The 24,688-nt window shown below is 38.6% G+C and overlaps 1 protein-coding gene across 3 annotated transcripts in view; it reads left to right on the forward strand.

Moving 5' to 3' along the window:
- RFX4 (regulatory factor X4) overlaps nt 1–24,688 on the forward strand; it is a 99,150-nt gene that overhangs the window by 54,702 nt on the left and 19,760 nt on the right. The window contains exons 9-15 of one of the 3 annotated variants that reach the window (XM_063321211.1): nt 1,795–1,895; nt 3,658–3,716; nt 5,277–5,421; nt 8,725–8,819; nt 10,303–10,420; nt 17,028–17,147; nt 18,447–18,605. In XM_063321211.1, coding sequence (XP_063177281.1) covers nt 1,795–1,895; nt 3,658–3,716; nt 5,277–5,421; nt 8,725–8,819; nt 10,303–10,420; nt 17,028–17,147; nt 18,447–18,605 — 797 coding nt within the window. Of the gene's footprint in view, nt 1–1,794; nt 1,896–3,657; nt 3,717–5,276; nt 5,422–8,724; nt 8,820–10,302; nt 10,421–17,027; nt 17,148–18,443; nt 18,606–24,688 lie in introns of all 3 variants that reach the window. The other 2 variants (XM_063321200.1, XM_063321222.1) reach the window with 2 other exon arrangements.

A 24,688-nucleotide genomic window follows, 5' to 3' on the forward strand; every position in this document is an offset into this window, starting at 1 on the left:
GAAGAACAGATGCATGCTTATTTTAGGATCACTTTATTAATATTAACAAATATTTGTCTCCTTTGTTTCAAAGCTAAATTCACTTTTCCATTCCATGTGTTAGATCTCAACTATTCTTTTCCTACCTGGAGCTCATCTGAGTCCAAGAAGTCTTGTTTATACAGCAAAGCAAGACAGAGATCAACAATTCACAGCAAAAAGTTTAATCACTGAGCACAGTCAACCTGTTTCACCGTTTGATTTTCCTAATACGAACATCAGGAAGCTCTTTTTCTAAATATATGTGTGCACCTTTAGTATTATTTGATGCTTTCCTGAGGTTGAGTCATTTCTTGAGAATATTGCTCTAGAAGTTTATTATTGGTGTGGTATATTTGGCCCTCAAGATTTTAAAGTGGCTTTAATTATGGCAAACGTTTTCAAGATGTTTTTCTGCTCTCCTGTGTGCACTGTGTGTCTGCTAAAGTACAGGCAAAGTATATTTTCCACAAGAAACCTGTTATAAGCATGGGCTTTCCTTGATAAGACACGTACATTTTTACAGGCTTTGCCCCTCACCCCCCCAAATCTATTTCATTGGAAGGATTAAACAGAACAGCAGTCCTTTTCTCAAGCTGCTTAGTTCTTTCATAGCAAATAAGGAGAGACTTGAGTGTGAATATAGACTTTTGTAATGCATATAAAGGGCCAGATTGTGGCTATTAAGCCATAGCCTGCACTGGAGGGGGTGAAGAAGGGTCTCATTGCAATGGAAGCTCCTGAAGGAAATCTTGCTGACTCAGCCAGAATCTTCTGAAGGACTTCCTGGGAACAAACGTTGGCTGTCCAGAAAGGCCACGTTTTAGTGGGTGCAGCAGTTGTCATCCATCCCCTGTCTTGTTAGGTGTCTGCATGGAGCAGAGCAGGCCTATGGTCATGTTCATTCTACCAGCTCTGTCCTCAGTGCAGTTTGTTAGGAGTACAAACAGAAAAAGCTGCCTGGCTGAAAGTTCCTTGCATCTTTCCTCTCTCTCTTGTTTGTGTATTTTGAGTATTGCTACAGGCGCAGTGCAGCTCAGTCCGGCAGAGCCGACTGTTCGGGTCCCCTGCACAACACCCTGCAACTTTTCCTGGAAAACAATAATTTTATACTGAGCAATTCTAAGAAGGGCAGAATGAGCTGCCTACCAAGTTTAGCAGGAAATGATGGAGCTGTCAGGAAAGCATAGTAAAGGAGAAGAGAGAAATCTCACTTGTCTAGAAAAGTTCCTGTCCTGTGCAGAGCTAAACAGGCAGGTCCTGCTCCAGCCCCACTTCCCCAGCCTGTGTGGGCTTGGCGTGGAAATTCCTCCCCACCATCATCACCCATTTACTGGCTTCAGCCTGCAGCATAGTTGGTTGTTACTTCACTTGCAGATCCCTGCGTACATCTGTATAAATGTGGGCACAGCTGAGCTGAAATCCAAAGCTTGATCTATTGTCTTCTTTAAACAGTTGTGATTTTATGGTTTTATGTTTGTACAGAGTGGGAATGACTTTATTTCAAGCTAAGAATGCTGTTTGTAAGTATCAAAGCAGTGCAGTACAGAGACTTCCATTCTTTGTGAGGTTTTGAACATGGTGATGTTTTCCTTTTCTGCAAATCTTTTCAGAAGTTCAGAAACGTTTTTCTTCATGCCTACAAAACAAAATATGTCAGCAACTCTGCATAATAGTGAGTTGTAAATAACAGACTCATAGTCTTTACACATTCGCAGATTTTATAGTATAAAGCACAGAGTAAACACGTTATGATGTAGTGATTTCTCTTTTCAGTTTGACGCAGGTGATCCGAAAGTTTGCAAAGCAACTGGATGAGTGGCTGAAAGTAGCTCTCCATGATTTACCAGAAAACCTACGAAATATCAAATTTGAATGTATGTATTGCCCAATCTCTCTCCTATTAACCTGCAATGTATATACTGTTTATTGATTACAAATTAATTGGAAGTGAGACTAGTGTTCTTTTAGGAATTAAAAACTGTCAGCATTATAAATCTTGTATTCACTTACAATCTCCACTTGTTCATGAGAACCAATTTCATTTAGTGAAATGAGGCACTGCTCAAAATGAGAATAATTGCTTTTCCTTTCTTGTGGATTCTGATAAGAAATTAATTTTGTTGATAGTAAGCAAACATTAGGGATGATATTAGGCAAAGGAAATTATTAAACAAACCTTTAGGCTAGCACAATTTGAATACAGCTTGAGGCCCTTGCTCAAAAAAGTGCCAGAGTTAAAAATGAAGGAGATCAAATTACCCTGTCACCACAGGAAAGGGCACTAGTCCTTTTCAGACATGCTTTGTAGATGCCTGCAGTGCACATCACCTATTGATAAAGCCTGCTTTATTTCACGGCTCTCAATTCTTTGCCTTTCATGAGCACTAAATTCCACACCACAAAGTTAAAGGAAAAAAAAAAAAACTAATTTAGGAGAAGGATTAACTATGTTGATCAGCATGGAAAATTAGGTGTATATTTTACTGAGAACAGTCAGGATGTAAATTGGAACAACTCATTTTAGCTTTTTTTTTATTCTTGTTTACTAATTTATTTTAAAAGTTACACAAAGTCAGAGCTGAGAATATGCTTTATCACATCTTTGTCAGTTCAAAAATATTGAGAATCTGCAACAGCAAAATCTTTTCCAATCTTATAGGGAGAGAGAAAGAGACAGGCTTTCTAGTCATTCTCAATCTGTACTCTTTAACTGCCTCTATGAACAGTACAGAGGGAAAACCCACTCTGTGACCACATCTAAGGCCTGTTTGGATAGATCTACAAGTCTTCGGTGATTGTAGTATAAGGCAAAACTTGATTGCATCCTACCTTTTACATGAGCCTCTGTTGCTTCTGCAATTATTTCCTCCTCATCAGAATTTGTGGTGCAAATGGAGGTACTAACAGGATGAACTGCAAGCCTTGGTCAGTTTTGCGGTTCCTGAGTCCCGTATTACAGAAAAAAGATGCACAATACAACATTTTAAAATCCAAGTATGGGAAATACCTTGATATAAGGTCCATATTGCTTCGAAAGTGCTAAAATAGGAGCAGAAGACTGGCAAGTACCTCCAGGGCCATCTTACCCCATACCATGTTAGTACATCTCTTTCAGGATCTTTGATCAAATTGCACCTGAAACTGATTTCAACTCCTACTAGTCCAGTCAGAAGACTCCTCCAAAAATTGTTTGCATTAAGACCTTTTCTAATTTCCACACATAATTTAGCTATCATTATTTTATGCCCCCTTATTCTTGCACCAACATTTTTCTTTCTACTAAATAGTTCTTTCTGGTCTTAAGTTCTTTTGTGTATCAAGAGAAAATTTGCTATGCCGAAAAGCGAAGCTCTTCCATTGTCTTCTACATTTCTCTTGTCATCTCATTATTCACAGCATCTATAAATCACTGCTTGTGATACGCCTCTGTAAAACTGATTGAGCATCCAGATTTAAGTTTTGAGGTCAAGGTTTAAACTAAGTTAAAACCAGGCTATTTGAATGAAGTTCACGTAGCCACAATTGTATATAGGAAACTGGATGTATTTTTTTTGTTCTTGTTTTAATTTAGTATTTTCAGAAATAATTTTCTTCATTTAGTGCAGTTTGTAAATACTTATCTCTTCTTTCCTGTAGTGTCCAGAAGATTCTCACAAATACTCCGGCGACAGACATCACTAAATCATCTCTGCCAAGTAAATATTTGTTACCCAAGTTTTCTGAATGCCATTTTTACTGACTTTTCAAATAATTTTATGAGTTGGCAGGCTGGGCTTTACCCAGAGAGGAGGAGATTATGTTAGCAGTTTGTCTCCAATATTTATTGTGACCACCTTTATAAAATCAAAAAGTAATCAGCAAAAAATGCTTTTCTAGACAACTGGCAACCCCTGATCATTAAATTCAGCAGGGAGCTTTTATGCAACAAAATTATTATTTGATATGAAGAGATAGTTCATTTCCATGAAATAAATGAGCGGCACTCCTTTGATTTCAGAGTGGTTTGTATCAGGCCTATTGCAAAGCAAGGAAAATTTCTATCTATCTGCCTGACAAAAAAATTCCAAGTCTAATTGTGTATTATAAATCAAATGCAAATTAGTAAAAAACAAAATGGTTAAACCACTGGGGTTCTAAATAGAAATATTCTTACAACCATACCAAGTGAATATAAAAACTACGCTGAGGTTTTTGTTTTTCATCAGTTAGTTCAGATCACAACTACCTATCAAAAATTCATGAGGCCAATTTATGTTTAGTATAAAAAGAGGGAGGATGCATTGGATTCATTAATGTTTCACCCATGTATTGGAGCAAATAGTTTGTTTTCCCTGTCACGCTGAAAGCTCCACTTTTGGAAGGTGTATCCAACACCCCAGGTTAACCCTGTGAATGGTGAGGCCCACAGGAAGAAGCTCTGGGGAAAAAGAAACACTCCTGCAAGGACTACTTTGTAGATTTCTTCCTCCATTATTTTAGTGGTGGAGGCAAAGATGCCAGTGCCACCTTTCCCCAGACATGGTGAATCATCACTTAACTTTGGAGGTCCATAGGGATTCAGAGGAAATCAAGATACAGAGACCACAACCTTCTGCATCAGACCTGGGATCAAACAGTTTACTTGCGTGAAAGACTCTTCAAATGCATCATTTCCTTGGGGAAGCTGATAACCTTAGTGTGGGTTATCATCTCTGCTTAACTTACAGAGATCTGGTGTATGTTATATGACCATGACCTTGTGTCACTTCCTTTCCTCTCAGCCGGTTCTTCCCATTATCAACAGCAGACCTCTGTCTCAACCAGCCAAAAAGCAGGTCTGATGCAGAGGCAAATGAGCTTTAACTTTTTCATGTGGCTGAGGGAAGAATGAGAGTCTTCATAGTTTGGGAGAAGGGAGGGTGCAATCCTCAGTGGGGTTTGTTTGGTTTTGCCTTAATTTTTCTTGTTGCTTTTTGCTTTTAAACCGAAGCAGAGATTGAAGAGTCTAGCAACAGCACCACCAGATTAGGGTTGCTCACAGGGGTTTGTGGTGGGTGCAAGCAAAATACTTGCAGTTGATTAAAGTAGGCAAAATGACTTGGGAATTCACTGTGGTTAGAGGGCCCTGTAACATCCATATGACATCAAGCTGGTGGGTAGGGGTCCATGAGGAGAATCAAGTTAGTGAGCCTAGCTAAGGAAGCGTAAAAGGGGATAAAGCCTATTTTTTAACCTAATAAACCATGAACTAATGAATAGATTGGATTGGATTACAGGCATCAAGAACAGTGATCCACAGTGCAGACATCACATTTCAAATGCTGGAGGACTGGAGGAATGTGGATCTGAATAGCATTACCAAACAAACCCTCTATACTATGGAGGACTCACGGGAGGAACACAGAAAGCTCATCATACAATGTAAGAGCAGAACCCTCAAATAAAGCCAAATGAACTATTTCCTGCTGGAAAAAATGCTCAGTGAAAGTAACACTGTTTTTGCAGCCATTGGTTTTCTTGGAGGCTTAAGATAAATATAGAGACATTTATCAAAATGTGAGGTAAAGCCCTGTCAAGGTCCTATGTTTTGAGGCATAGATCTGGACACTCTGCCATTAATGAGTTCCTTTCTAGTATCCAGAGCAGCCAATGGCACAACACTTGCACCCAAATTCAGGAGGACTTTTTCCATGAAACTGAGCAAACTAAATCTATGAGTTAACCATGGAATCTGATAATGTCTAGTCTCTCCTGCTGTAGAATTGCAGGAAAGTTGTCTTTCGAATGGCTTTGATGCTAAAGTGACTGTGTATTTGAGTCCCTGGTAAGCTTTTATTTATAAAAAGCTTCATTTTACAGTGTTTTCATAAAGAAGGCAATTTGATGGGGTGATCTTTCACCTGGAACTTTTATGAATAGCTAGAAGCAATGAGCAAGCTTATTGGCTAGTTTAGATTCTGCCTAGTGTAGCGAAGGGCATGAACTGAAAAGTGACTTTGGAGATGTTGGCAAATTGGTTTTAGAGTCAAAGATCTTTTGAAAATATAAAATTTAACTTGCATTGTCCAGCAAGCGTGCGTGGTTGTAAGCTTCGGTGTAGCTCAAAGCACACTGAGTTTGTCCCTCTGAGGCACCAGAGGTAACCAGCTTCGTCTTTAGCGTCATTCATAATCTTACTTCCCTGGGAACCCACCTGTTGTATTGCCATCTTTCTCCTGAGGAGGACCACTCATCTTTTATCCAGAACCAGCCTTAATGGGGAGCAACCCAGGCAACCACTTGTGGGAGCCCTGCAAGGGTAGGTTTGCTAGTGGGGCAACTCTTTCAGTGAACGGCTGGAAAGAGGAGGGTTGACACCTTCACATGTACACTGGACCTTGCAAGGTTGACTTTGGCACTTGTCCCACTGTGTTAACGCTAGAAGTCTTCTCTCTGGTTTAGGGACGGGCCTTGCATTCTCTGTTAGCTCTGTTTTCCAGCAAGAGGTGCTTGGTACTCTTTCCTCTCCTCCTTAATCCTTGACTCATTTCCTGACATGGCCCTCTTCCCTTTTGAGGAGACAGAAATGTCACATGGCAGCAGGGGAGGTAGCATATAGTGACACTGGAGTCCAGAAGGTGGGTGCATCTTTGTGTCACCTACTGGTTTTCAGTATCTACGCAACATCCTCACACTGGCCAAAAAAGAAAGAGTTCTCAAAATTATAATCCCTAGTAGCAGCAACAGTTTTGGCTCTCATTCAGATAATCCTTACTGTTTAGGAAAGCTTTTTGTATATGTGCTAACTATTTAAATACAAACTTAAGTGTAATCAAATCAAAGGGAATTTTCCTGGATGCGAATGGATTTAAACACGTGTTTTTCCATCTTTTGGGCCCATATAGTCCAATAAGCAACTACCCAGAAAATGGTAACCTAATAGGAATGTTAATGATGAGATGGGATTCCACTGAGATGGGCAGATATGTACAGAGAGTATTCTAGTACTTAGATATTCCACCCCTGCCTTCCCCCCCAATCTTTGATGTTTATTCTATTTGGCCAAAGATCTTTTCAAAGATCACGCTCTGTATGACTCATATGACATGGAATTAAGGCACGCTTTCACATTCTTGACATTAATAACTAAGAAATTACAATTTCCAGCTACTGTAACTGGAGAAAAAAGTTTACAAGGCTATAAGCAAGCTTAGAGAGAAACAGAGGAAAATCACTGGGTATAAGAGAAGCTCTTTCCTGCTCTGCTATGGTAGCTGTCTCTGAAATGGTTTCTTCTTTATTTCCTCTTTCTCAGATCTTGTTGAGGTATTTTTAATAGTCACTAAAGGCTAAACAGTTACTTTTCTCAAATAAGTTGTCGTACACGGTTGCATTGCTCCAGCAGCAAAGCAGGGAACTGATTTGTTTTTCCACTCTTGCTCCCCTCTTTGCACAGCATATGAATTACTTCATCTGTTGTATCAGGCAGTTTTTGTCCAGCCAAATACTCAGGTAAGGAGACAACATTTAGATTTCTCTGTGATCCTGTTCTGAATACAGAGAGGTTGCCCATTCAATGAAACAAGATAAGGGTAGCCCAGACATCATTATTTTCCTTCTTCCCCAGCTAATGTTTCTGGCCATCCAGCCTTTGCAACTCTCAGTTAAACACAGTTAAAGAAGTCAGGTGTGAAGTAAATGCATTCCTGCTCATCTTGCTGATCCAACTTAGAGACCAGGGAGCTTGTTCTTTGCGTTATTCTCGGGTAGCCTCTCTGGCTCACTTCTCTAGCTATCATCCCTAAGCTTTGCCACCTCCACCTCCCTTACTGTCTTTCCTATGGTGGGAAATTCCTTCCTCCTGTTGTTTATAATTAAACATAAATGGAAATGCATAGCACACTGAGATCATCCTGTAACACGGCAGGTAGAAAGTATCTTTCTTGATTTACTGGGCCTTTTATTTTAGCTGAGTTGAAGAACAGTTTCTTAAGGTGTCAAAGCACATGATTCTTTGTCTTCTGGTCATTGATTCTCAAAAAATGCAAGTCTGTAGTTTATTTAAGAGCTGCAGTTGAATTTCTTGATTGTTTTTACTTTCTGTATTAAAATATGAATATGTGTACTTGGGAGAGGTGAAAAAGTATTCGGGTTGCTTTTGGAAACTCTTCTTGGTGAATTCAGTATAGCATTTGTGCATTGGTAGCAATTTGTTTTGAAGAAGCAGAAGTTTATGGAAATTCTTTGTGTGTGTGTCTGGCATTGCAAAGAGATGATTCGCAGCAGTTAAATCATGTTTTTGCAGCTAAAGCATTATACAGATGAGAGCCCTGACAACAATAGTCATCCACTTGGTGCTTGGAAGATTCTTTATGCATTTCTAAATCAATTTCATGCATGACCTTTTTTCATCACCAGGGTCAAGGCCTAGCTTCACACTCTTCGTAGAGAGTTTCACTTCCGGGCACACTAGACAGCTGAATCTTAAATCTAAAGATTAATTTTAAACAATTGGTTCTGATTTGCTCACATTACCACTTCCAATGACTCCATCACTTTCACTAGAAATAAGATAAGACACCAAGCAAACTTACTGGGTCAACACCAGGGAAGATATATTTGTTATAGCTAAGCAATCTGTCATGAAACCCACAGAAAACTTGTGATGTTATTGGTGGATTTTTGTGATTTTGTTCAAAATGGTATCCAAATACTAAGGTGGGCTATTTTTCCTTTGTCTGCCAGTATATCAGGAGTTTGACCACCTTCTGGAGGAGCAGTCCCCCATTGAGTCATACATCGAGTGGCTGGATTCCATGGTGGACAGATGTGTTGTAAAGGTTGGTAAGCAGGAGCAAGGACCTGAGTCAGTCGCGTGCATTATGAGCTCTATTCAGATCCTAGATTTTTAGCGAAAACAGAAAACAAACAAACCAACCAGACATTGATCATAAGCAGAAGTTAAAGCAGCTGTGGGCAAACTCTCACCAGTTTTCATGCTCAGTATGAGAACAACTCACATTCAGGATTCGGCTTTATTCTGCTCTTGTGTATTCTATCCCAAAAGATGATATTCAAGAATGGAACAGGGTTGAGGTTTCCAATCAAATCAATATTTCAGGGGTATGGAGAAAGGAGTTCAGAGTCATTCTAACTACATAGTGAGAATAAAAAACATAATCTAGTCTGGCCTTTTAAGATTTTAGTGAAAAGGATATTTAGGCTAGCTAATTCATTTATGTACATTCAAATGTAAGGATGAAAGTCTACAATGCCATTCAGTCAAGGACACATCTATGTTGTCTTTTGAGATGATTTGGGATACCAATGACTTGTATTTTATTTCAATTTAAGTGCGTGCAGAAACCTACTAACAAATCTTTAAAAAATATTTTCAAAAGTGATCAGACATCACCATAATTTTACATAGAGTATGAAATCATATGACTGACTATTCTAACTTCTGTCACTAACTATACTTTGTATTAGGATGTTGTATTAGGATTTTAACTCTTCATTCCAGTTGTTAGAGCTAAGTAGTAAAAATAAATAAATAAATAAATAAATATTGCAGCCCCTCTCTCTGCTGCAAAAGATACATCCAGGAAACAACAGGTACTTCCCCCAGATTGTTTGAAATGTATTGATTGCTTTGGGGAGCTTTTCTTTTAGGCATTGGAATGCAATTTGAAATTCAGACCATAACTGTTAATTTTCATAAAGAACTTGACATGGATTTTATTAGCTAATTGGATTAACATAATTCTTCAAATCACATATGGCTATAGTAAAAAACTTTTGAAGAGTTGATGCCTAAAGTGTGCTTTCTGGAAAGTAGTTTTACTGGTAAAATGACTATGTGAATTCACAAAAATAAAAACATGGAGGAACAAAAAAAATTATATTAAATACTAAACTTTGATTGAAATATTAATATAAATTTTCAGTGTAGATCAAGCATTCTTGATTATAAACTGTTTCCCTGACTAGGAAGCAAGAATGAACATGTAAGTAACACAGTTAAGATGAAGATCAGAGCAATTTTTTGGCAGTCCTTTCATCACTTATAAAGGAAATTCAGTCTTGGTGTTGAATAATACTTTATGATTTCCTCTCTCTGAAGGTTGTACATAGTAGCAAGGTGACTTTGTGTGTAAGGCTGATGTTTGGGGTTTTATTAATTTTTAGTGTATATTTTAATGTGAAGATAATGGTAAGTAGTTTTTCAATATATAAAAAAAAGACAGATATGTGCAACATTCAGCTGTATTGGGCAGTGGAAAGAAAAGTTTCTCCATGTCAGATATATCTGTTTTCTTGCAGGTAGCTGCCAAGAGACAAGGCTCTTTGAAGAAAGTAGCTCAGCAGTTCCTCTTGATGTGGTCCTGTTTCGGCACTCGAGTGATTCGGGACATGACTTTGCACAGTGCACCCAGCTTTGGTACTTTCATTTTGTTGTAGTAATTGCCTGCCACCATCAAAAAAACTTGCATCCTGGCTTGTAACGCACAGTTTAAGTGAAACCATAACCAATTTTCACATGTCCAGGGCTCTATTAAAAAAAGAGTTGGGGCTACTGACATTTGGAAGTAATGCTCAGACAGATGTCTGTCTTCAAGATCTGGCCAGGGGAGCTGAAAACATTACTACTTCCTTCTGTTTGTTGTTAGCCAGTAGCTGGAGTTACCAGTCACAGGTCAGCTGGAGGAGTTGATTCTGGGAACATTCCCTAATTCGCTTCAGTGCAAAGTGAGCCCGGTTACCCAAACCACTCTGACTACATGTTATGCTGAGGGAGATGGCTTTGCACTGAAGTGGATGAGAAGTTGTCCAGTGAACCACTTTGACAGCTCCACTTTAAAAGGGCATAGCATTTTAAATTAGTCTTTGTGAAATAAGTGTGTTTTCTATACCCTGGACAGATTATCTTCCATTCTGTTAGAATTCAGTCAGGGTGGAAAAATAGATTTTTACTTTTTAAATGAAAAAGGATATTGCTTTTCTACAGTTTCAAAAGGGGCTTTGTCTTGAATTCTGGGATACAAGCAGTTCAGATTAAAATCAGTTAAAAGCAGGAAATGATTGAAAATGGACAGCGCTGTCATGAGTGTGAATATTTGCAGTCACTTGGGACCAGATTTTGCATGAAGGATGGTTTTTATGAATGCACATTTGTCAGAATATGTTAGTAGAAGATTAACAATGAATTTATGAAGGCATTGCATTGAACAGCTGCAAGGTTTTCTGCCAGCTGAGCTTTGATGTCTTTTATGCTTTTAGAAACATCTAATAGCATAAATTCCAATACAATCAGAGATAGGCGTGATGTAACCTATATTTATATTTGAATATGAAACTACTTTCACTGGCTTCCCATTGTAAAGAGTTTTCCAAACAGTAATTACTGAGTCACCATTAGACACCAGTATAGCGGGCATCCCCAAGGTGATCACAATTTCCATCTGCTGGCTTTTGTTTCCAGCACCAGTATCCTGCTCACATCTATTTCCCACCTCCTCTAGGACTCATTTTCGCCTTGAGTCACTGCAGCTTTTCTTTGTTGTGGGCATAAAAGTAGCTGCTACTGCTTAACAGTGTACTTTCCCCCGGTGTTCAAAAATGTCTTTGCATGAGTGTTGAGTAAATGCTGAATTTTTGTTTTCAAACACTTTGGGTTGCTACACTTCTCTCTGCAGACATAATCGCAACCTGTGAAACACACAGTTACCCAACAAATGAAAAAACATCCTGCGTCAGTGCGGTGTTGAGGATACACTGTCTGAATTCATTAAATGCTGAGGTTAAAATACCCCCAAGGATACATTATTGCTACTAAATTGCACATTACAACATTATTTTTATTCCTGTTCAGGTTATGTTTGTAGCCTGATCAAGCTTTCTCTGTTTCAAGGCATCAGTCACCAAAGCAGCTTTAATCAAACAGGGATTCCCCAAATAGTTATTAGACCACCAGTTTTCTGGAAGATCTATAGAGTGATCCTCAGCTGTGATTTTTTACTTATTAACAGAAACATTTATGAATGTGCCATGTAGCAAGAAAATGGGAAGACTGAGAAATATTCATTGGTTTGAGTTTGGGACATAATATATAATATAATATAATATAATATAATATAATATAATATAATATAATATAATATAATATATCAGATCTACCAAAATAAGTTACCTGTTGTCTCTGTTATAAATTTGGGTCTTGAACTGCTCAGCTAAATTAGTAGGTTTTTGTCTTTTATACTTTTTGTTTTGTTTTGTCTTTTCAGTTCACTGAGAATATCTGTGTATATAAACTGCGTGATTCTCCTCCTTACATGGACACACACCTTTGAACATGACTTTGAGATGTTTATATGTAACCATAGTCAGGGGAAGAATGTCCTGCTCATAGCTGATGTATTTTTCATGGGTGTGTGGTGTTACATTAGAACTAGATCAATAACTGCTTTTCAATTTGGTAACCAAAGCAAGGGTTTTAAAAAAAAAAAAAAAAAGTCAATGTGCTCAGTGTGTGGCTGAGACAGTTTGGGATTTTAATCACTTCAGAATTTTTTTTTTTTTTTAAGTAAAATCAAAGAGAATTTTTTTTGCATCTGCCATATTTTGCTCCTTAGACAACAGTTGCCTGCTTCAGCAGCCTTCAACCAGTGTTAGTCACTGCCAGAGCAAGATTTCTAACCGAAAGGCTAGAGGATTTGTCATGCAGGAGGGTTTTCTCATCTTTTCTGTTGAAACTGTTTAACTTCATACAAACCGCGTAACCATTTGTTGAGCTGCGGAGGACAGCAGCCTGCTGGGTGGGTTCTCTCCTGGGAGGTGATGTGGCAAGCGTTGGATCGGGCCCTGTTATAATATAACCCTTATTTATACAGGGTGGAGTTTTCCCTGCTCAGGTGCAACTCCAGTGGAGGCAGAAGATCTGAGCCTTCAGGTTTTCAAAGGGGAGAATGATACCAAAACCATATCCTCATCCTATCAGGCAGAAGCCTGGGCTATTCCTACCTTGTTTCCCCCCAAAAGCCCCAAATGTTATTTAGCCACAGACACAAATTTGTAATAATTTGTATTAATGATGCTACTCTTTCACTCGCAAGGCCATTTGACACATTGTTGATGAATTAGAGTTGAGGAAGTTCCAAAAGAATAACCCCTGAATCTAAACAGTGCAGAGCTAGATGGCAGAAACTCTTCTGCGCTTAATTTCACACAGTTCCTTCTAGCTTTTCAGAATAGTGTTTGCATTTAAATGAATTCTATGGAGAGAAACAAAGACTGATTTACTATTCTAAATATTTACATCTATTTACCTTTGTTCTTAACTTAGATAAAAAGTTTTGCATTTTTACTGGGCTGGAAACTGTTTCAGTGGACTGATTTTTAATGATTTTTTCCACTTCAATCAATATATAGACTCAGATGCTCACCATGTAATTTTTTTTAAAGAAGTAAAATAATATGTTAAACAGCAGGATTTTTACTATATACAAGACAGTATATTTTTATCTTTGAAATATGTGGTACAGCAATCTGACTGGAGGAAGTTGGAATACCTGGCCCTGGACTGGCTAGCACAGAGACTTGATTCTGCAAAGCTTTTAAGCATAGTGGCACGGGCAGGTTGAAACAATCCCTGGCAGACAAAAAACTCCCCTCTCTCGTGGTCCCTCTCCCGTCTTCTCTCTGCTGTCTCTCTCCCTCCCTCCCTCCTTCCTGTCTATGCATATCAAAGGCACAGTTGGTGGCAGTGTTTGGGTAATGCATCCAGTGTATAAAGTAACTAATTAGTAATAGAAGCACCATGATTTTCCCCAGATCTGGAAATCTCACTGTTGTTTTGCTACTTACACACAATTGCTTTATCTGTTAATAGCTGCTGATACCTACTGTACATTAGCTGGGTAATTATTGCCATGATTTCTGTTAATTCCTGAAAATTAGAGCCCAATGCTATTTATTACTGTAACTACATATTCTTCAATGGCTTCTTATCTCTTCCTAAAGAAGTGTATGGTTTGCCAGCCACTGTTGGATCCGTTTCAGTACTTAAAGATATACTTGAAAGAACCAAATAGTTCCATGTGAAAAACAGTAGCTTGCAAACACAGAATAAATTATTGTACATCATGCTGAATAGCTAGCTATTCACTGTGTAGCTGAAATGTGTGCCCTGATATTGGTTTCACTCTATAGCTTACATCTCATTTGACTCGTTTAAAAATGTAAAAATATTGCATTCATTCAGTACCAACAACTTGTTTGTCTAGTGTCTTTCACGCAAATTCTGGGCTCAAAAAACTCTATACAGAGTTTAAAAATACACAGTGGGAGAAATAATAGGAGAGGAAGAGAGAAATTCAAAAGAGTGACAAAGGCACTGGAGTGTTTTTAAACGCTGCATTCAGTATTGCCAACCTCAAGTCTTCAAAATAAACCATTAGGCCCCCCCCCAAACAAAGACATTTTTTAAAAATAGCAAATCTTGGTTTTTTGTCATTTGCTTGCTAGCATTTTAGTGCTAGGGTTTGCAATTCCAAACACTCTTATGAAACTACAAGCAACTTTCCTCAATTTTTTTTTTTTTTTAAATTAAAGCTGAGCAGGGAGTTTGATGGGAAACACTAAATACCCTGGGCTTTGTACCACCACATGAAGTTTGCCAGCATTTAGGCCTGTTTTTCTTACCTTGGAAATACTTAGCGGTAGTAATTGCACTAAAGTCAATAGAAAATTTTCACTGAAAAACTGTAGTCAGAAGAGCAAGCATTTTGTGGAGATTCTTGATAATCCAGGTTTCCTCTGGAGAAATGCTTGGTCAGTAACAAGGTGATCAGCCAGATCTGTTGTCTTCATTGTACTGCTAAATTGAATAGGATTTTATTTAACAAGACTTTGAGCCCAAAAGATTTCTAAAAACAAATTCTCTGCAGTAGTTAAGTGAAGATGTCCGCTATTTACCCTTGCAAGGCTAAGGAAACTTGTTACCATTTTGATTTGCACAGATACACGAAACAAATGAAAAAACTGAATGCTTCAGGTTCACCAACAGCCAAACTTTTCCTCCCCATAGCAAAGGACATATGTCCTTTTTCTGTGCTGCCTTGCCCAAGGAACACAAAGGCACGTGTTCACCTCCCCGTGTGCGCGCTCAGCTCATATCAGTGTCGACAGAAGCCATGCAGGCGTGGAGTGAGAGAATGAAACACAAAGACCATCCGGGTCACAAAGAAGAAGAACGTGCTCAGAGTTACTTTGAAAGCTGAATTGCCAGCTAGAATTGTATAAGGATGTAGGGTCTTTCAAACCACTTCTGCCCATCAATGGTATGTTTGAGCAGAAAAGTTGGAGTAGGGGTGGTTATGCGTTGTTGTGGTAAAAGCTAGTACATCAAGATAAACCTAACTTCCCTGTGAAGAAACCAATCATTATGAAATTTGATTGATTGAATTTGAAACTTGTTGCATCTTTCTCCCATGCAAGTATTTTTCCTCAAAATGTAGTAATGGAATTTGGAAAGGAAGACGTCTAGATGAGGCTTTTGGGTTTTTTTGTTTTTTTCTGTCTGGCAGTAATTGATCTCTGTTTCCCTCTCAGCTGGTGATCTTCCTCTGGTTTAAGCCAGCTGCTGGACTGGCTATTACTTTAACCTGTGTTATTTAATGACTTATATGAACATGTTTTAAATATTCCATATAAGTCAAAATAAACATTGGAGCTTTTAAAAAACCCAAACCTGTTGTGTGATCAAGTCCTGTCTGGACTCCATGATACTCTGTGTCATGGAGTCTGTTGCATAAACTGACCAAACTCCATCTTGATGCTTGTCAGTCTTCCCCTGCAGATGAATGTTATTCCTTGCAGGAGGACACCACACAATGTCTCAGCTCTGATGCTTTGCTCCTGTAATTTTCCCCTGAAATGCATCTATGATCTGTTCTTACACATCTATTTTTGTGGCTATGTGTGCTCTAGGGCAAACATTTCTTCACCATCCCTGACATGTATCCTTCTTTATAAATTATGGGAAGCAATTCACTTCCTTTCTGCAAAATGAAGCCAGCCGTGCATTTTTAGACATTTAAAATCTATTATCCGTTCCCTGCATCCTCATGGTAATCTTTTCCAAACCAGTTTCAACTTGTACTAATTTTTCTTGAACATGGGTGACTAGAGTTACATGCAATATTCGAAGTGAGGTTTCACCAGTGTCTTGTGCAATAGTATTAACACTTCTGTTTCTTTGGACCATACTGTTTTCTTACGTCCTTTAGCCCTTAAGTTTTTCACATTCCTGTCATGGCAGTTAAGGGGTAATATCCACAGCATCTTCAGATGTAAGCACAGAAACAGGCCAAATGTTATCCTGCTAATATGATTCAAACTGATAATTGGGAAAAGATAATGTAGTAGGAGAAGTATGACAGAGCAAAGCTTTGGCACAAGTCCTTCTCTTGAAGACATCCACAATTGCTGCTAATGCCTCCATGTTTGGCAGTTAATGGATGTCTCATCCAGTCCAGCCAATGCACTGGAGATATACCATCAGGAGATGTGAAAGGTTATTTCTACCTTGATATTGATTAGTCTCATTTCTTTGTCCAATGACATAGGTAGTTCATAACATTTGTATCAGGACATGTTGCTAAGACAGCCAATTCAGGATTCTGCTTCTGACAGCAACTTATATCTGGTCCTTTAGATAAAAGGAAGCAATTCCCCTGTAGTGTAATTATCTAAATTCTTTGGTGCTAATGTAGGAGAAGAAAACTCCCATCAAGTCCCAGCTCTCAGCTAGGCAGCCTCCTTGCACCCTAAACCACAATAATTGGTTGTATAAACCTGTACAAACCCAGGAAAGAACAGAATTTGCTAGTCCCCAGTTTTGCTTTGACCTCTCTTACCTTGAGTAAGAGTGGCAGTAGTATATGGAGGCAGTCTTACTCAGTACTCTTTGTGTTGAATACCGTAATCATTGGTTTAGTGAGTGTATTGAGACAGTCAATGGCTTTTTTGTTTGTTCACTTTATTACCAGGGTCTTTTCACCTTATTCACTTGATGTTTGATGACTACGTATTGTACCTGCTAGAATCACTCCATTGTCAGGAGAGAGCTAATGAACTAATGAGGGCAATGAAAGGAGAAGGAAGCACAGGTGAGTTTGTTCTTTCATTCATTCATCTTCTGTTGTTTTGTTCCACTGGATTCACTGTTTTCTATGTTAGGACATTCCTTTATCCTCATCTAACCTGGTGAGGCTTATCTAGGAGCAAAATGTTTTCCAGTTCCATCATGACTTGCAAAAAGTCATTTGTGAGGGGGGCACCCCTGGTTAATACATTCTGAGAGAGGCCTGCCTGGTTCATCATATAACCCTGGATGTCTGAAGCCATTCCTAAGCACACGCTTGGTGTTTCAGTAAGAAATTTTTGTACTGAGCCTTTGAAGTCCGTTAGTCTGTCTAAGACACCGTTGTATTTCAGTGAACCCAGTCTTGATCCTCTCTTTCACCCTAGTTTAACACAAAACAAATTCACTGATATTAATGGATTTTACCATTTAAATAAGAGGGAGAGATGGGAGAAGTGAGCAAAGACAAAAAACAGCTATCATTTCTGGTACTCTTATGTTCTAAGCAGCTGTACAGAAGCAGATTCTGAGTCCTGCTCCGCTCACTCTGCACTGACTCGCCGGAATAGAAATGAACAGAGATTGCCTTTAGTCTCCCTGCTCAGGGCAGCCCTTGTACTGACGGATCCTCAGTAATCTGCCTTCCTTGCATCTCCCATTAATTTGAGCAAGTTAAACCCTCTATCATCTTTGGAAAGTTCCATTCTTCATTTTAGCTGTGGCTTAATTTGCCACCCTGTAGAGTTATGTGAAGAAGAACGTTTGAGTGATTAGGGTAATATCTTCTATGTGTTGAAAGACCTGGATTTAATTAATTGCCCTGCCATAACCTCTTGTTCTTTGACAAACTAGTTACTTATCCCTGCGTACTTTCCACATAGCTGTATCGGCTAGAACTATCCAGAGTGTCATCCTCTTCTGTCAATGAAGAGAGAAGGTCGTGACCCCTGGAGATTCCTGTTTCTTTCCAATGTCTCTGAAGGAGTAGGAGTGCCTGATGCAGACTGGAATCCTAATTTTATATATCTAATAGTATATTACAGGAATATAATCCTTAAGTGTCTATGCATAAGTTACCCATCTATACAACACGAAAATAAGCACTTTCCTTTAAGAGGTCTTATGAAGGTATACTGAAGGTTGTAATGATGAATGTTATAGAAGTATTTCTTTCAAAGATTTGTGATTCCTGCTGTGCATTTCTTGAAATACAGCCTACAGAACTTAACCGCTTGCATTAGGTGTTGGGGTTTTTTTAGTTTCTCAGTGTTCCTTGATTCTACCGTTAACTATGTTTGGTGATTTTTCTCTCATCCTGCAGCAGAAATACGAGAAGAAATTATTCTGAGTGAACCAGCTCCTCCAACTCCCTCCCCAGTGCCATTCTCCCCAGCTAAATCTGCCACCTCAGTGGAAGTGCCCTCTGCCCCCTCGCCTGTCAGCAATCAGTCCCCAGAGTACGGTGGCATAGCAGCTACAACAGGTAGGTAGGCTTATAGCAGCTGGATCTGCTCAAAGATGGCTTTTGCACTTGGTCACCTGACATTGAGCCTGATACCGTGACATGCTGGCTTTCGAGAGTTGAGAAGCCTTCCCAAACAGATATCTGTTTAAAGTATCAGTTATACTTTCTCACTGTATCCAAACGTGATACGCAAACTAACATGAAAAAGGTCTAATGTTTGGAGTCCAAAAGCCTAACAGGAGATCCCAGATCTCAGCATATCAGAATCTGTTCAGTAGCTGAGGCCTTCAGAAAAGCAGACCTGTCACTTTATTTCTAAATAGTTTTAAAAGTCAGTCCAATTTTTCATATTTCTAGCAATGCCCCAAAAGAATTATTTATGAATATAGCACTTTTGAGCATCTTCGATGACTTCAAGGGCAATCAGTCTCTCTGAAAAATTTTATATATTTCAAGGAAACGTGCCAGATATTTTAAGGTTTAGTGAGGTTTTCAAAATCCTGAACCACTTAATTTCTGGTGGGTAAAATGTGAATTGGATATCTTTAAACATATTTGAGACCCAAATATGTTTAAATAATTGCACGAGTTTCTCTTGGGGATGTTTTACACATCATTGATGACTTTAATCTTTCAATGTTCGAGACTAAGAATTACATGTCTGAAGCCTATTTTCAATTGTATACTCTGTTATGGCAATTCATGAGGTGGTTGTATTCTGGTGGGGTCACAGCTTAAAAATCTGTGATTAAAGGTATTCAACTTGTGGGCAGGATTATTAGAAACCAATAAGCACAAAACTGGCTTCTTGTTTGGTCTGTATAAATGGGCAATCATCTTCCGTACTGCAATGTAAAACTCACTCATTACCTTTCGGATGTAGGCAGGACAGTCTGTCTGTATGATTAAAGACAGTATTTTCTTAACTCTTTGAAAAAAAAGGCAGAATGTGAATGACTTTCAGAAGGCATTCCAGGCAGTGAAATTCCAGCTTTGCTGCTCCTCAGTGAAATGGGTGTATAATCAGAATGTGGAAACTATCACTTTTGTGATACACTAGAAAAGTTACAAAACCTTCTTGAAAGAACGTCAGAAAGTGATGATTTATCACACTGGAGAATTTGGCAGTGGCTAAAAGACTAATAAGTCTTTCTGACAAATGTTTTTCATGTTTTCAAAGGCGCCACAGGGAAGCACAATGCGTAGTTGTGGTGGAAAGGGATTTAAGAACATTTGTCCCTACTTTGAAACTTAAGGTTTTCTCACTCTTGGAGATAATACCATATTTAGGAGAGAAATGGGATGGTATTACCCCCAGAACAGTTAGACAAGAGACACATGATTCCTAGACACGGCAGGTGAGCACACTGCTTTGGATCAGGCAACACTGGAGGTGGTGTATATATTTTTGAGTGTTGAAAAGTTGATTTTGTGGGTAACTTGCTCTGTAGACGTTGTCGCCCAAAAGGATTGTTGTGCTGTTATAACCAGAACTTAGTATGAATGATGTGGAACTGTCTCCAGAAATAAAAGACTGAAAACTTGGGAACTGCGTGCTCTGCAGTAGCATTGACAGGAATGGAGATTTGAGGGACTTGTGTTTAGGCTGCGGAGACTGTAACTCTATGTGACTATCACACGTATTAACCCAAAGCTTACTCCATATTTATGCAATAGCCTATTTGCCAGCTGTCTGAGCTGCCACCTTCAGCTCACTTGACTTAGGCACAGATCTGGGCAGGCCTGGGAACTGCATGGATCTTACATATCTCTCCTGAATCCCACCAGTAATGCAAGGGAATGGACTCACACAAACATTACAAATGCAATTCCTTTTTGTTTTCATGTTGTTTAGTATTTTATTATGATCTGATTTATTCTCTCACTGTAATTTTTTATGTCCTGGTAAGGCCAAGGTCTGCTAGTGTGAAGTCTCCGGCCAGAAACGGGATCATTTTGTTGAGCAGGATCATAGGTTGAAGGATGTAATCTCACAGTACGGGCAGTGGAACTTGATGTAGTTGCTCCCATAAGCAGAACTTCTTAGCAAGAAAGCTATTTCTCATTATTTTAGCTCTCTTTTTTATCCAGCTTTTCATTTTTTAGTTGTTTTAAAATCTTTTGTTTCTTTGAATTAGATTTTGTTCTTATGGTCTGGTGCGCTCTCACTTTTGCGAGTGTGAAAATAATTTTTGCCTAGCACAAGCCAAATTTGTCAATGCAAGTAGTGGTCCGGTTAAGATTAAATGTAAGTATGTGGCTATTTCCTGGTCTTAATTTGGGCAATTAATAATACCTCCATTTCCTATGTTCATCATGTAGATGAACTGATCACATTTTTAGTTTGCTAATCATTACACCGTGGAATGCAGCGTTCATTCACATAAAGTAATACAAAATAACAACCATGTTTCAGCTATAGGAAAATTACAGTACTTTAAAATAGGAGTGCTGAAGATGTATTACATATAATCAATCTGCTCCATATACAGATTTGTTGCATTAATATACAGAGTATTTTGGAACAGGAACCTCTGTTCTGGAGAGATATATTTAAAGTACACTCTATTGATTTTCTTACGTGTCTTTTATGAGGTAAATGTAAAACTGCAAATGCTTGGCAAATCTTGAGAACTGGTTCCATTGGTTACCACTAGCTCTCAGTTCCCCAATTTAAGGCATCATTAACTCTTTCTTGCTTGTGGCATTAGCAATAAAAGTTAACTATTAAACTTGCATTTTAACCTTTTTGCCTTCAGTCAGTGGTCAGCACAAAACCAGCAAATTAAACTGTTGCAATTACATAATACCGAGCAAAAGAAAGGTAAATCCTATATATAGCATTCTGTGGTAAAACATCTGGCATAGCTCAGCTAACATTTTATTTAAAACTTTTTGTCAAGTTACTAGACATTTAAAAGGATAATTAGTCTCCGTCCTTTCTAAATCACAAAGGCCAGATTAATGATTGTTCAAACTGCAACAATATTGTAATAAAAGTGATAGCTATATGGCTGACTATGCTATTCTCCCTTAAAGCCCCTCTTAAAGCTGTGATTACTCATTTGCTAATGCAGTGGTTTTTAGACAACCCGAAATGAACTCAGAATTGTAACTAGTTCCTAATATATTAGTAAACTAATCTATGCCTTTTACTGTTTAGTTTCAAGAGATTAATTTGTGAAATAAGTCTTCGGGTCAGCCATGGTCATTTAAGGTCAGTGTTCTTCCAAGTCTAGGCTAGGTATTAAAGTTCTGGGAATCTGGCACAGGAGATGCTTACACAGAACTACCGCCTCTCATATTTGTGTGTGTGAGTAGAACAAATTTCTGGTTTTTGCCTAAAGCATCAGCTCCTGGACTCATATGAATGTATGAGAGCATCAGCTCTTGTTCAACAATTGGCATTTAATTCTCATAGCTACAGAGTGTAAAAGTCAAAGGATCCATTTTCAAAAGGCAATTCTCCAGATTCTCCAAATGGAAGGGTTTGTGTGTTTTCTAAAGCTGATAGTTAAGGTAATCTCTTCATTGTGAGGGGGCAGAATGGGGGTCTGACTCCATATTTCTGATTGCTTGAGGTTGACAATACCGCTTACTATCAGACATAACACACTGCTGCTGGGTGTCTTCCTTGTACCTGGGTGGTCATTTACTCCAGCATAAAGCATAAAATGCAGCACCGTGAAGCAAGTTTTTGGTTTTTTGTTTTGATTTGTTTTGTTTTCTGCACTGGTGTACATGATGGCACCAATGACAACAGGGCTGTTGTTGGACTGATCACAGTTCCATTTATATTTGGCTCTCCTACAGGTCAGATGTCCTCTTGGTTAGTATCCTCAAAATCAAATTTTTCGTTACAAGAGAAAAGAAAAAGGAGTGATAATAAATGAAATTCCCTATTTTAATCAAACCCTGCATGTTCAGAACACAAAGCAGAGCAAAATGTTGCTCAATCATCTCTATTGTTTTTGCTTATTTCAGAAAGCTGTTCAGTTGGGTTCAGTCATATCTAAAAGAGACTTCATCTCCTGGAGTTCAATTCTGCAGCCAGTGGAGGAAATGAATCATATAGGGCTGGGACGTAGGCGGGTATTAAAAAGTTAACTATGAAAAACTTTCAGACTTATCTCATTCCTCCTTTTCCACCCACCACAATGTTGGCAGTATCCTGGCTGACCCGATACATACATATACACGTCTGCAAATCTGTTGTCGTCTTCTATCCTTCCTCTCTGTGACTAGGTCACTGAAAATAACGGCATCCCTTCCACAAAGGCAAAGAGAAGTGAGGCAACTGTAGGTTCCTAAAAACATCCTGAAAAAAATTATTTGAACAGCTTTCTGTCATTCTGTAAATCCAGAATAAAACCCAACATAGATTTGTTTCTAAACCATAACCTCCAAAAGAAGGTTGATATTTCCTAGAGCAGCTGCATGAGGTACTATCCTGTAGTATTAGGGACGATTCTTCATTAGGAAAAGTCAACAAAGATATTAACAACTCTTCCTGTGCAAGACCTATTCTCTGTATTTGTTTCTGTCTTGTCTGGACAGGCACAAAGCATGTTACACCCTAAACATTTATTTTAAAATTGAACTGAGGTAGCTGCCAGTTAGACTTGAATGCCAGGAGTGGCCAAGTCCTCTCATACAAGGAGTTGGACTTCCCATGGGAAGCACATGAAGCAGTTTGCTGTGCTGGACTGACTCATTTTTCTCTGACTGAGATAAGATCCCTACTATTTTTCAAAAAAAAAAAAAAAAAAGGAGGCTGTCACAATGGCTGGGACCAGTCAAATGAACCATATTTGGTAAAATGTAAAGGATCTTTTGGCCCTATTATTGCTGCTTCTTGTTAGAGCTAGGAAGGTCATGAGATTTTTGGCTCAATGGACAACATTTTTCTTGGAAAAAATAAAACTTTTGATTTATGGTGAATTCAAAAAGGGAAAAAATGAAAAAAACCCATTAATGTTACCTAAAAATAAGTGTTTGGGTTTTTTCACCATCTTTGTTGTCCTTCTTTTCTTTCTTTTCTCTTTGTTCTTGCCTTTTGAATTTAGGCTTGTTTTGAAACAAAGTTTCAAATTTTCTTTTGGAAAATAACACAAGGAAAATATGTTGACCTTTTGAAATTGAAATGTTTCACCAAAATATTCCACAGACAAGTTGTTGATATTTTCAAAACAGTTTTTCTCTTGTTTTCAAATGAAGCTATTTGGTGACTGCGTAAGTACTTTTGGCCCTTTCCACATAAACTGTGTTTTCTAGCGAAGCTAGGCTTCCTTAAACATTTTCCTCAACTCAAGGAATCATGACTGCTTATATCCACAGCAACACTGATGTGCTAGCTTATCTTCTGTCTCAGGGATCTCAGTGTTCCTCTGCAATGGGAGGAGATGAAAGACTGAAAATTCAAGGGTCAGTGACAGACAATGTACCCATGTGAAAACAGACCTAGCACAAATATCCTTGGCCATAACACATCCAAGGATGTCTCTACTATAAGAGCACCAAATTGCACCCTGCTGGAATATTTTGAGCTGGATTTGCCTTGTGAAGCTCAGAATGCCTTTGTTCAGTCCCAGAATTAAGCATTTCCCATTTAAAAAAATTATTTGTCTGATTTTGCCAAATGAAATCACACACATCTGAAGAAAATTATGCACATCTGAGATAGGCTTTTCATTCCCCAAAGCCATGGAGTGGACAGAGACCTGGTAATGCAATCACTTCCCCCTCTGAATTAGGCCTTTTCATACTACAGGAAGTCCTAGAATCCACACTGAAAAAAACGAGTCACCTCCTGCAATTCCTTTTAGCTAGTGAAAAAGAGTCAAGAGAGCCCAGAGACCCCCAAACTAGTGTTCACATTGGGTTAAATTTAGTGTTCTGGTCCTCATTTGCAGGGTAATCTCAGCCAGTATGGTCATGACCTCCAGCAAGAGCTATGTTATACTGGAACAATGGATCTGTCAGCCTCCTGAGTGAAAGGGGTGTGTGCAAAGGACAAAGGTTTCTCAGCAGCTGGCTCATGAATCTGGAGTTCCTGCCTGGAAGGGATCAGGATGATTAAAAAACTCAGCACCTTCCAAGCA

This window comes from Chroicocephalus ridibundus, chromosome 1 (assembly GCF_963924245.1).
Source record: "Chroicocephalus ridibundus chromosome 1, bChrRid1.1, whole genome shotgun sequence".
Lineage (NCBI taxonomy): Eukaryota > Metazoa > Chordata > Aves > Charadriiformes > Laridae > Chroicocephalus > Chroicocephalus ridibundus.